The 13,063-nt window shown below is 36.4% G+C and overlaps 1 protein-coding gene across 1 annotated transcript in view; it reads right to left on the minus strand.

Annotated features, from left to right (window-relative positions):
• LOC111059785 (exosome complex exonuclease RRP44) overlaps positions 1-13,063 on the minus strand; it is a 47,290-nt gene that overhangs the window by 30,732 nt on the left and 3,495 nt on the right. Inside the window, exons 3-6 of the mRNA XM_039433356.1 lie at positions 8,973-9,133; positions 5,903-6,108; positions 3,718-3,950; positions 2,290-2,419 (exon numbers count right to left, since the gene is read on the minus strand). Of these exons, the coding sequence (XP_039289290.1) occupies positions 2,290-2,419; positions 3,718-3,950; positions 5,903-6,108; positions 8,973-9,133 (730 nt within the window). The remainder of the gene's footprint in view (positions 1-2,289; positions 2,420-3,717; positions 3,951-5,902; positions 6,109-8,972; positions 9,134-13,063) is intronic.

Genomic DNA, 13,063 nt, shown 5'->3' on the forward strand with positions numbered 1-13,063 from the left:
AACTGAGTCATCAAGAGTATCCCGCATTAAAATTTCAGTAGAATCATTAGAAAAAATTATAGTTTAATTTTTGTCACATAAAGCTGTATACTGAGATATAAATTACAAATTTTAAGGGCCGGTTTCCGAGCTCGGGATTAAGCTAAGTTCTAGACTTTAAACAGCTGGAGTCAGAAGATTGGCTTTCCAAAACGGGGTGTAGTCGCTGTAAATAGTCGCAACAAAATAATCTTTAATTTCTACTAGCAGGCCCGGCGAACTTCGTACCGCCAAATAGTTAATGCATTTCATGACAAACTTTAGCTGGATGCACACCTGAGAAGGCGCGATGCGGCATTTTGCATCCAGGTGCTTCTTGCTTACTGGTTTGAATAGAAGAGCTCACACACCTTGAATCGGGCATTGCGTGGAACGGTGTGATAAGGTAATCTCCATAAGGTCAACACTTTGTATCACCAAGCTGCGCCTCCTCAGGTGTGTTTAGCCTTAGCTTAATCTGATGCACTATATTTTTATGAAAATTATCCAACAATCAATATTAAAATTTATATCTCAATATGGACTTTCTACGTGCTTAGTTAGGCTAGCTTCACACGCTTTCGGTTTCATTCGGTTCGGTACGTTTTCGGTTCGGTTCGGTACGTTACCGAAAACGAATGAGGCTTTCATACATGTCAAGTTTTAATTCGTACGGTTCCAATTAGGTATTTTCTTCTCAAACACAGCTGTGTCTGGATTTTCACAGTTCATGCTTGTATATTTAAATATAACAGCTTGTGTTAAATTGTGATATGTTATTTCTTGAACAACAAAATTTTAAAATTAATTAAAAATTGTGAACTATTTGAATAGTTTCTTTTTAATTTTGTTAATTTTTTATGTCCAGAGAGATGATTTTTTTGAATTGAAAATTTGTTCTTGTTTTGACACATGGTATATAAACTTCATCTCTTCTCTCCATTGATGAAATCATGTAATATTCGTGGAAAAATAAAAAAAAATAATAAAGGAATAAAAATTCTCCCTGAGTTTCAATTTATATCTTTCATATTTTTTTAGCAAACTATTCATTGAGAAAGAAATGTTCCTGTGAACTAACAGAAATGAATTGACCATATGATTTTGACTTGGAAAATTTTGAAACAGATAATCACGATATCAGTTTAAAATAAAAACAAAAAAGGCAAGCGTGTGTAAAAGACTTTGTTTTTTCCCGTTTCCCTAGCAACGAATTCGAATATGATGAAACCTATTCGTGTCGAGGGGGCGTTCGGTGCTATGCGGTTGCTATTCGGTACCGAATTCAAACCGAATCATCGTTTCACACTTATCGGAATTTGCCGAAAACGAATCGAAAACGAAACGAACCGAAAGTGTGTGAAAGTAGCGTCTCGCCAGCAACGAATTGAAACCTGATGGAATTTATTAGTGTCAAGTGGGCGTTCGGTTCTATGCGGTTTCTATTCGGTACCGAATTCAAACCGAATTACCGTTTCACACTTATCGGAATTTGCCGAAAACGAAACGAACCGAATGAATGTGAAACTAGCCTTAGTTGTGCAGTTTGTATCTTTAGATATAGTTGGATGCAGCTTGCTGGGAATTGAATGGTAAATCTTCTTGCTGCTGATTTTCCCGTGCATATTCTAAATTTAGAGAATTTCGAGTTTTACGACCCAAGTTTGGAAGTCGTTAGTACCGTGGCATTATTAAGAATTGAAATTTTGTGAATCAGTAGAAAGAAAATAGAAAAACAGATCTACCGACGGCTGTTGGATGACGCAATGCTTATAACAGCTGATTTTTATTTCTGTGCTGTGTGGCCAGCTCACAAATATTCTTCCATAAGGATTACATGTAAACTTTGAAGGACCGTAGGAAAGAGTCCTGAAGTCTGATCATAAATTTGATAGGCCATAAACCTGGTCCTGAACACAACGAACAAAACTTAAAAATAATCATCAAATTCGGTGCACACATAAAAAAGTTATTGAATGTCAAAATTTGAGGCTGGATTTTTATTTATATAGATAATTGGAAACGTTTTTCCTTGACGAAATGGAACATTCCTGAATAATTCAAAATAGCTGAAACTTTACACTATTTTCTCTTTCTTTTATTTTGCGTTCAAATTTCAAGTTTTTCGAATTTAATTTAAACGTGGACTGCGACTGCGGAAAGCCAATTTTCTGACTCCAGCTGTTTAAAGTCTAGAACTTAGCTAAATGCCGAGCTCGGAAACCGGCCCCAAGTTTTTGAGAAATAGGATTGTAATGAAATTCAATCTACCAGCTTCGGGTTCCACATCTTCGAGAATCAATTCGCTGGGTGCCGACCATTCTGACTCGGGAAGTAACTCAATGGCCACTGTATCTCCATCAACAGCTCGGTTCAGACTCTCCCTCCCTTGAATCAAAACCTGTACAGAAACAGATAATTCAATTAATCTAGCTTCATTACAATACAATCAAAAGATTTGGGTAATATAACGACTGAAGTTGATTCAATTTAAACTATAAGAATTGAATGAGAACCGTTGGTGATATCGTAGAGAAAAGATAGCATATGAACATATTCCATGGTATAGGTAGTTTATGTTCCAAATTTCAAGGGATATTTTCTTCTGCTAACTTTTCTCAATGGTGAAATTTATCACACATTTGCAGACATTTCAATGTGAATCACACACATAGTTTCATGTGATTCAGTAGTTTCAACAATAGTGATAAAAACATCATTCTATTCAATGGAAATATATGAATTAAAAATCATTAGCAGTCTATTTTGAGAAATTGAAGTTGAAATTTACTTACTTTAACAGCGATATCTTTAAATTGGAAGTAATCCTCCGGTTGTAAAAGCTAGTAACTTCCAACTTAAAGTTTCTCATAAAAGAATAGAATATAATAGAGTTACTGCCTTTATTTTTGACCTAGGAGGGCGAAGTTAGGGCGCAGTCGGTCCTCTCTTAAACTTGACCCTCAAAACAAAGACAACTCAAAGATAGTTAGTCATTGTTGATTGATATATTTCTAGTGGATTAATGATAGCATCAAATTGAGTGATGAAATCCACAACTGAAGAAATCAACTTTGCACTATTTGAATTATTAATTGGGGATACATTTTTCGACTTAAGGCCCCAACTATACGAGCATCTCAGACGTGCCTAATTCACAATAATTCATCTCAAGTATTTACAGAATGCATTGCCTCTTATAGGGAGCCTCTATTACGCTCGTATAGTTCACCCCATAAGAGACAATGCATCCGGCTAACGAGCCAAGAACATTCAGCGCATCTGAGACGCCCGTTCTTCCATATTGTTGTAAATATATAATATAATAAAGGAAAAAATTACACGTACGGGATAGGAAATTCACGAATGACGCATCATCACGTCTTAACTACTCAACTGATTAACTTGAAATTTTGCATATAGATTCTTAATTTACCGGAGATGGTTACAGATCTATTTCAAATTCTTCAAGATTTCAGTAGGTCAAGTTTTCAGTTGGCCAAGTTTTTAATTGGACCCTTGCAGAGCACGGGTTACCTTCTAGTAATAAATAAAAATTACATGCGTTGGAGAAATTGTGGGCTAGAATTTGCTGTTATCAGCAGTTCACTCGATTTACAGGTTAATAATTCTAAAATGTATAAATGAAGAGATGTTTAGCTTATAAACATTACTAATGAAGATTTCCATTATACTCACAGGTTTTTCCAAGTTTTCCACGTTGACCTGGCCTTCGAGGAAATTCTCTCGGCTGGCAAGAAAAGCGCCCTGATAGAGTTTTCCAGTTTTGAGACCATTTTGAATTTCCACAGGAGACCGGTAGGGAGGGAAGAGGGGCGCTTTGCCCCCACTGAACTCGGAGTTGCATTGACGAGATGACAGTTTGTCGGCCAACGCTGGTTGATTTTTCAAACTGTTCACATATTCGGAGGCTGGAAAGTAGAAAAATAAATGTTTTACTTAATCAAATTCTTCATTTATTCAACAGTACAATCACCAATCATAGTATAGATATGAGCAGGCCTATAGTGAGGTTCACGTTATAATATCAGTGAAAAAGATAGTACAACAGCCTTCTCTGCCTAACCACAGTCCTCTGTAGAGAATAGCTGATCCGGCATTATATTATTCAATATTCACTGTTCTTCCTTGTTCAAAATTAGTTATTTGTATATCTAGAGTGAAAAGTACGACTTTTTCTCCCTGTGGGAAAAAGTTTGAAGCCCGAGGCGAAGCCGAGGGCAGCAATTTTCCTGAGGGAGAAAAAGTAGTTTTCGCTCGTGATGTATACAACATTTTTCCTCCAACTACATTTTTTTATAGAAACTGCAAATAAAATCATTCTAATAACTTACGTATTGGTGACAATGATTCCTAACAACATAACCTATGATAACAACATAACCTATGATAACAACATAACCTCTCATCTGAGCTTAGACCTTCTAACCTATTACAATGTAAGTTTCAAAATAGAGATGCTCCCCATGTTATTTAAATGGAGTCACTTTTCCTCCCTAGGGAGTTTTTCTGTTTTTTACTACCAAGAGCGAAAAAGTGACACTTTAGTATTAGGTTTCAGGGAGTAAAGTAAGTACTTTAGACAGTAGGTGGAGGAAAAATAAATGATATGCATTCGTCAAGATAATATATTTTTCAATTATTAAATTATACATTTTCATAATTATTGAGAGTACATTTTTTCTTAATAAATTACATTTCTACATAGTTGAAAACGGCCTGGCAACATTGCGGAACTACGAAATGATAGCGCTATCTTCTATGTCGAATGATAGACAAGGATAGTATAACACCAATGTTAATCAAATACTGCCATTATAACGTGTACCTCACTATGACAACTAAAACTGTGTACCTAATTTGCACCCCATTGTATGTATACAGATTTGACCGGGCAAAATAAATTATGATTTGTTTTTGAATATTGCAGTTTCTAGACTAAAAGATGATGATGATCTGATTGTGACTATTTGTAGGAGTTGAATGTGCTGATCATAGGTTAAGTCATTTGACAACTCTTCAACCCTTTACTAAAACTCTTGGGACCGGTTTCCGAGCTCGGGATTTAGCCAAGTCCTAGACTTTAAACAGCTGGAGACAGAAAATTGTCTTTCCAAAACGGGGGCGTAGTCACAGTTTTTATAACAGTAGTCACAGTTTTTATTTTCTCATTTCTATAATTGGAAACGTTTTTCCTTGACGGAATTAAACATTCCTAAATAATTTAAATAATTCAAAATAGTTGAAACTTTACACTTTTTTCTCTTTATTTTATTTTGTGTTCAATTCTCTAGTTTTTCGAAATTTAATTCAAATGTGACTATGACAATGACTACGACTACGCCCCGTTTCCGAAAGCCTATTTTCTGACTCCAGCTGTTTAAAGTCTAGAACTTGACCAAATCCCGAGCTCGGAGACCGGCTCTTAAAATTGGAAAACACTCATATCAAATAAGTATTCACTATTCTATAGTGAGGTCCACGTTTAGCAATGGTATTGCCATCTTTGTCTAACATTTAACAAAGCTGATAGCGCTATCTCTTTCTCGCTTTACTCTGTTGCCAGATCGTCTTTTAACAATGTTGAATTAATAATTAACATAATATTTCATTTTAATTATTGAAATTATTTAAAAATATAATATCTTTAAGAAAATATAACTGATTATTTTAAACGAGAATGAACAGTTAATATTACATCAATAGACCTGTATCAGCTACCGTCTATTGAAGGCATTGACAAGACAGAGGTTCGTCAAAGTTGTTCTCCTATCTTTCTCCACTGCCATTATAACGTGGACCTCACTATAGACCATTTACTTATTGTGTGAAATAATATTAGTAGCTTGGCTGCTTTATCTACCTGTAGCTACAAGAACCTTCTCAGCGTCAGCCTTCTCTTTATTGGCTGCGTCATCAGTCAACAGCACCACTCTGAGTATATCCTTCTTGCTCCTCTGCTTCTGACTGCCTGCCAGGTGCGAGTTATACCAGACCACTGCCTTGCGAATCGCACGATCGTTGCGGTCGTTCGCACTTTCGCCCGGCAACCGTTCCACATAAGTTTCCCTGCAAATCAAGAATTTTATTGGTCATAAAACAACATTACAAAATGTAAATGTAAGAAGTATTCTTTGTTATTATAGTATTGTAAAAAAGTCCATTATTTTAACATTTCAGACTTGAGGTTCGAACCCACTAGAACGTATCATACCATTACCGTGCCCGTACCGACACATGCAAAAAAATATTCTTTGCATCATTTGATATGTAATACACCCATTAGACCGTTCCGTCACCGGCCAAGCACGGACCGTGCCATGCACGTCCAGGTCAACATTTGTCGGCCAGTATATTTTGTCTGTGACGGAACGCTCCTTGCATGGCACGTGACGCCTGCAAACCCCGTTGTAACCGCGTATGCACCGCGTTGGTAACCAGTTCACCGCTACATTCTCTTGCTAACTGACGCGTTCCCAACAACTTCTGACCGGGCATCATACGCGTATCATACGCGTACCATACGCGTACCATACGCGTAATGTACTGGCATAGAACGCTGTTGATCCGTTGTAGTGGGCACAGTTGTTATTTTACGTGCCTGGCATGGTCTGACACGGTCCGTGTCTGGTACGTTCTAGTGGGTTCGAACCTTTAAACTGTATCACAAATCCTTGAAATCATTCAGTTCTTATTTGTTTGTATTTGTATTCAATAATCTGTATTTTTCGTTTGTATTGAATCATAAATTGCATTGTGTAGCTCTGAAATGTGCAAGTGATACATAACCTACATTTGGACTGTCGTATATATTAGAATATTGGAACCGCTTTGGGCTTAAGCCTGTGGCACTTTCCTGGAAGTCTGTTATTTTAAACGTTTGAATGAATGAATATTTTTGAAAACGTTGGCAAATTTTATAACTACACCTACAGTTAGATTGACTAAAGCTTTGTATTGCTGTTGATAAATGGCTCAAGTCTGAAGCTTTCTATTCTGTTAAAGAGTACCTGGAATATTTCAATGTATATGTGTAAATTTGATCGTTTGATATAGCATTAGAGAAAAAATAGCATAAGTAGATATCCCATGCTATAGGGCGTTTATGTCGCAACTTTCAAGGTGCGTACAGATATACGCGCCGCGAACATGAGCAATTCACTTTTAATCAGCTGAATATATCTGTATTTTTACAGAAACTGAAAGATACAGATATAAAAAGCTTGGCATCAGCTGATTAAAAGTGAACATGAGCAATTCACTTTTAATCAGCTGAATATATCTGTATTTTTACAGAAACGGTAAGATACAGATATAAAAAGCTTGGCATCAGCCGATTAAAAGTGAATTGCTCATGTTCGCGGCGCGTATATCTGTACGCACCTTTACTGTTAACTCAAGCCAATTATTGTCGAATACTGTCGATTTTTACTGTTTTGGCCGGGTGAGAGTGTATGAACGGCTCAGTATGAGAGGCTACCAGTCACACAGCTTCATGGTAAACAACTAAGTGGACTATCGGCTTTAGTTAACATTGTAAATTGCGACATAAACGCTCTATACCATGGGATATCTACTTATGCTATTGTTTCTCTAAGGCTATATCAAACTATCAAATTTACACAAACACATTGAAATATTCCAGGTACTCATTAACAGAATAGAAAGCTTCAGACTTGAACCATTTATCAACAGCAATACAAAACGTTTTCAATGGTAACTGCTTACCGTAACATTATCTGGTAATAAATTAAACATGCTAATTCGTAGATACTTATGACTTTTCAAAGCTTTAGTCAATCTAACTGTAGGTCTAGTTATAAAATTTGCCAAAGGTTTCAAAAATAGTTATTTATTCAAACATTTAACAAAACACAACTCCCAGAAAAGTGCCACTAGCTTAAGCCCAAAGCGGTTCCAATATTCTAATTTATACGACTGTCCAAATGTAGGTTATGTATTACTTTCACATTTATATAATTACACAATGCGTGCGATTTACAATTATTCAATACATACGAAAAATATAGATTAATTTATAAATACTTTAAATACAAATATAACAGGACTGAATGATGACAAGGATAAGTCATACAGTTTATTCAAATCTGGAATGTTAAAATAATAAGCTCATTTACAATAATAATAATAAAGAATACTCCTTAAATAATAATGAAAAGGTCATGTGAAACAGTTTTTATTAATGAGAAATGTTAGAATAAGAGATAGATATAGTGAGGTGCACGTTATAAAGGCATTATTTGATCAACATTGGTGTTGCTATCCTTGTCTATCATTCGACAAAACAGTTAGCGCTATCCTTTCTAGCTCCGCGACGTTGCCTGGTCAGTTTTAAACAATGTAGAGTTATAATTAACTAACAAAATATCTAATCTCAATCATGAAAATTTATAAATCAATCATTATATACTTCTATCTTTCTTTATTGCCATTATAACGTGGACCTCATTATAATGATTCAAATCACTGGAATCAAACGTTGAAAACCGCGTTTTTGAATATTGCTGAAGATTACGCTCCCTAGCTCCCCACAGGGCGTGCTAGAATGAGTGCTTCATGATTTTACCAAGAATTATGAATTCTAGAAAAGGAAAGCACAATCTACTTTGTCGAATGATAGACAAGGATAGCAACACCGATCTTAATCAAATACTGCAATTATTATAACGTGGACCTCACTATAGTCTCATGCCTCTGCCACACTCTTGCCAAGTCGGTTGACCTTGACGAGAATGTGGATGGGATAAATTTGTGGATGCTTGGCTCGCCACTCGTCCGAGCGAAGGCAAGTGAAGGCAAGCGCTGGCTTTACAGCAGTCCACACTCTCGCGCTCGTCGTCATTCGTACGCACTTGGAAAGAGTGTGGCGCCGGCATCAATAGAATAGACTTAATAGTAATAAAACAACTTACTTATGATGTTCGTTGACGAAAACGTAGAACTTGCGACTGTCGCTATTTTTTAATATTTCTTTCAGACGTTTATAGACAACCACTGACCGATGCTTCACCTCTTCCAAAACCGTATACAAGATAATCACGTTTTGAATTGCTTCCTCCTCAAGGATATCAATCTGAAATAAAAAACGTTTACTAGATAATTAGAACTGAACAATTTGAAAGAATTTTTCACCTCATCCAAAACCGTATGCAGAATAATCACATTTTAGATTCTTTACAAGGATATCAATATCAAGAAAATCTCACACATCAGTAACAGTAAAAATGATTTACCGTAAAAAAATAATTACCATTAGTTCGAATAGGACTCTTCATAATAGCTTGGAAGGGACGAGTGTGAATAGTTCCATTGGAACTTATAGGAATAATATTTCCACTTCACAGGACACGTTCACTAATACTGTTATCGACTAAGTCAAAAACCACAGATTTATTGATAGTTAGACAAACTGAGTTTATCAGAGATTGACAATGGTGTAATAACCGAAACCGGTCTTTCTAACTATCAATAAATCTGTGGTTTTTGACAATTTCTTAGTCGTTTTATTTAATATGAATAATTACCACAATATCAACTTCTCAACTACACAAAAAGTAATACTGTTATGTGAGAATCCAGCTTTAAAAATTAAATTTTGAAAAGAATGTAATGTGCTTGATGAGCGAATTCTGGGACCTGAAATACAGTCACTTCATCTAGACACTTAGGTAAGGTCAGTAGACAGAAGGTTGGTCACTCCCCATCTATAGTATTCAAGTTGACATGCAATTGAAGGGAGGGGGGAACTGCAGCCGTGACGTAGGCTGATCGAGATCGGTTTATTGCAATGCATTGGTTTATCAAGATTGGTTAATTTAAATTATAATAGTACTATATTACGTTGTCTACTAACGCTTTTCCAGCGTATCAACTTTTTCATGTTACGTTTTTAGATTCTTGAAAATTTTCAACTTAATTTTATTCATACAAGATGAATGAACTTGAAATATTAAACAATATAATTAGAATCGGTGATTCATTCGCTATAAGTACGGATAATTTTCAAGTTCTAGGTCAATCTTAATGGGATTAAACGACGATGTATTTGAAGATACAGTGAATAGACTGTATGCTCAGTGTGGTTACTCTATCACTTTTTTACTACACGTGACGTCACGCTGGCGTTCCCCCACCACTTTGAATCTTATACCTGTGAGTGTTCAACCTTCTGTCTACTAACGTTGTAGACACTTGACTCTAATACCGCATCCACACTATCAGCCAATGCGTACAAATGACGACCAACACTAAAGTGGGAGAGAAATTACTTTTAACACGGCTCTTTTAAGGGCACGCCACACCAAGCTCGCTACCGCGGCGGTAGCGAAGTTTTAAAAATCGCTAGCCATGTATTCAGGTTGAGCGCGCCACACCGAGTTCGCTACCGCGGCGGTAGTACGGCGCACTACCACCTACGACCGCCTGCTAGGCGATTAAACAAAAGTTCTCTGAGAGGTAGTACGGCGGACAAAGCGAGCTCAGTGTGGCGCGCTCAACCTGAATACATGGCAGGCGATTCGAAGAGGTAGCGCAGTGCTGAGTGCTGTAGTCACGCCCTCCCCCCACTACTAGCCTCACTACTCGGAGACTACCGCTAGCGGACGTTTTTCGGTGTGGCGTGCTCAGCCGAAAAAACTACCACCAGCGGTACTACCTCGGCGGTACTGGCGAACTTGGTGTGGCGAGTCCTTTACGGCAATGAAGACGGAGAGGTCCGATGCTCTATCCTCCACTAATCACTCCCACTACCTAGCAGCATTCTCCTTCTTTTGTGTCTGTGTGAGAGAGCTTTGCAATGCGACGCACCAACACTCCCCTTCCAGCTATTGCTGGCAATGTTCCAAGTCATATACTGGTCAGCAGGTATAATATTGTTTTCAATCAATCAATCAATCAATTTATTTAGCCTGGCGATACAGTAGTACATAAGGCTACGTCATAAAATATTTTATAAAATTATGATACATAATAAAATCATAATTAGGTCGAAATACATAATAAAATCATAATTAGGTCAAAATACATAATAAAAAATCCTTAAAATGAGTAAAGACAACACTATCAATTACAGTAATAGCATTCAATAGTTCACCCATAATAGGGCTACGTTATAATTAACTATTTCATGTAATAGTTGACATTAATAATTTAATCTACCTACCACTGTCCTGAATTCCTCTAAAGAGTAGAATGGATTTACTATGAGCCATTTCTTAAATGTCTGAGAAATACAGGCAGGGGAAGGGTACGGAAGGAGGCTGGTAAAAGGTTGAAAATTTTATCCCCACTATTGGAAAACTCGAAAGAGATTTGCTGAGTCTGCACCTAGGTACATGCAGATCTCCACTGGCCCTAGTCGGATAATTGTGAATATCACAGGCAACCGTCAGTACATTTTCCCTCAATTTTATCTCTTTCAAGCACTGATACAGAAATTCATTGAAAACTGTTAATATTGAATTTTCCTTGAATAGAGGTTTACAATGATCTAGGTAATCTGCATTGCTTATTATTCTGACTGCTTTCTTCTGTAAAACTAATATTTTTTTTACACCTGAAGAATGGCCCCATAACCTGATACCAAAAGACAGGATTGAATGGAAAAAAGCATAATAAGCTTGTTTAACATAATTATCAGGCAACTCACATTTTAGTCTCCTCAATAGAAATATATTTCTGCTAAGCTTAGAGCAAATCATTTCAACATGATGTTCCCATAATAGTTTAGAATCCAGCATGAAACCCAGTAGTTTAACTGGGTTGTCTGTCCCGCTAGCATTGTTTAATGAAAATGTGATTTCCTGTGTTTTAGTTTCATTTAAAACAAGTTTGTTAATAGAGAACCATTTTTTAGCTTTATTGTAATGATCAAGAACTGAGTTTCTTGCAAGGTCTACTGTGGAACTGGATGCATAAATAGAAGTTTTCATCACAAGAGCATGAAGCAAAATGACACGGCGCATCCAATTGTGCGCAGGATGTCTGTCTGTGTCTACGCTACAAACTGTGGAGGGAGAAATGAGTTTCTCCTCTTCATGTTAAAAGTGATATATCTCAGACTTTAGAATGTGGATGGGTGGTTTGCCAGCGCTCGCCTTCATTGGCCTTCGTTGGCCATCACTCCGATTTTTGTCGAGCGAAGGCCAATGAAGGCCAGCGCTGGCAAACCATCCATCCACACTCTTGTCTACCAAAGCGTGCTGTTTCCTGTTTTTTCTTCTGCTCTGCTCTTTTCACTGTGTTAGTTTGTTCAAATTCTCTTCCTGGTGACTCATGGAGAGTATAGGTAATCGTCAAATGTAAAACAATAGTCCAGAAAAAAAATAATTGAGTTGCTGTAGTCCTAATTGTTATTAGGCAATACCTACTCTAGTACATGGGTTTCCTATAGTTGAGTAGGTTAATTTCCAATAGAACTAAATTCCATATTTTTTTATAGACCTTGTAATAGAACTACATAATTTTTATTATTTGCCATGAATTTTCACAATGAATAGATAAATTGTTGACGACGGTGAAAATTCATGACAAGTAAAATTATGGAAAAAATGAGAGGCTCTAGGCAGTTGGTGGTAAGGACGGGACCTGGAAACATCTACAGCAGATCAACCAGCCCGACTTCTCCCTACTGAGAGGGTCTCCCATTTGGGTAGAGTGAGTGCCAAATTAATTATATTATTTTTATCTGAGGGTATATCTTGTCAATATTATTTGAAATCATATTTTATCTTTTGAAAATAATTCTTTTTAAATTATCAATAAATATTATATTATTCATTCTAAATTTAATTATTTTACAATTAAAACCTTTCTCATGAGATAAAGAGTAAGATCCAAATTTAACCTCTCGTTAGCCAAGCGATATTTAACCCCTCATTTATTTGATCAGTACATCTTATTTATCAATTATAATATAACAGCATTATCTTTTATTAATTTCTGTATCCAACTCCTAGAGAGTTAGGACCTGTAATTCTTGTTGAATACAATCAATATTAATTAT

Source organism: Nilaparvata lugens, chromosome 7 (assembly GCF_014356525.2).
Source record: "Nilaparvata lugens isolate BPH chromosome 7, ASM1435652v1, whole genome shotgun sequence".
NCBI classification, from domain to species: Eukaryota; Metazoa; Arthropoda; class Insecta; order Hemiptera; family Delphacidae; genus Nilaparvata; species Nilaparvata lugens.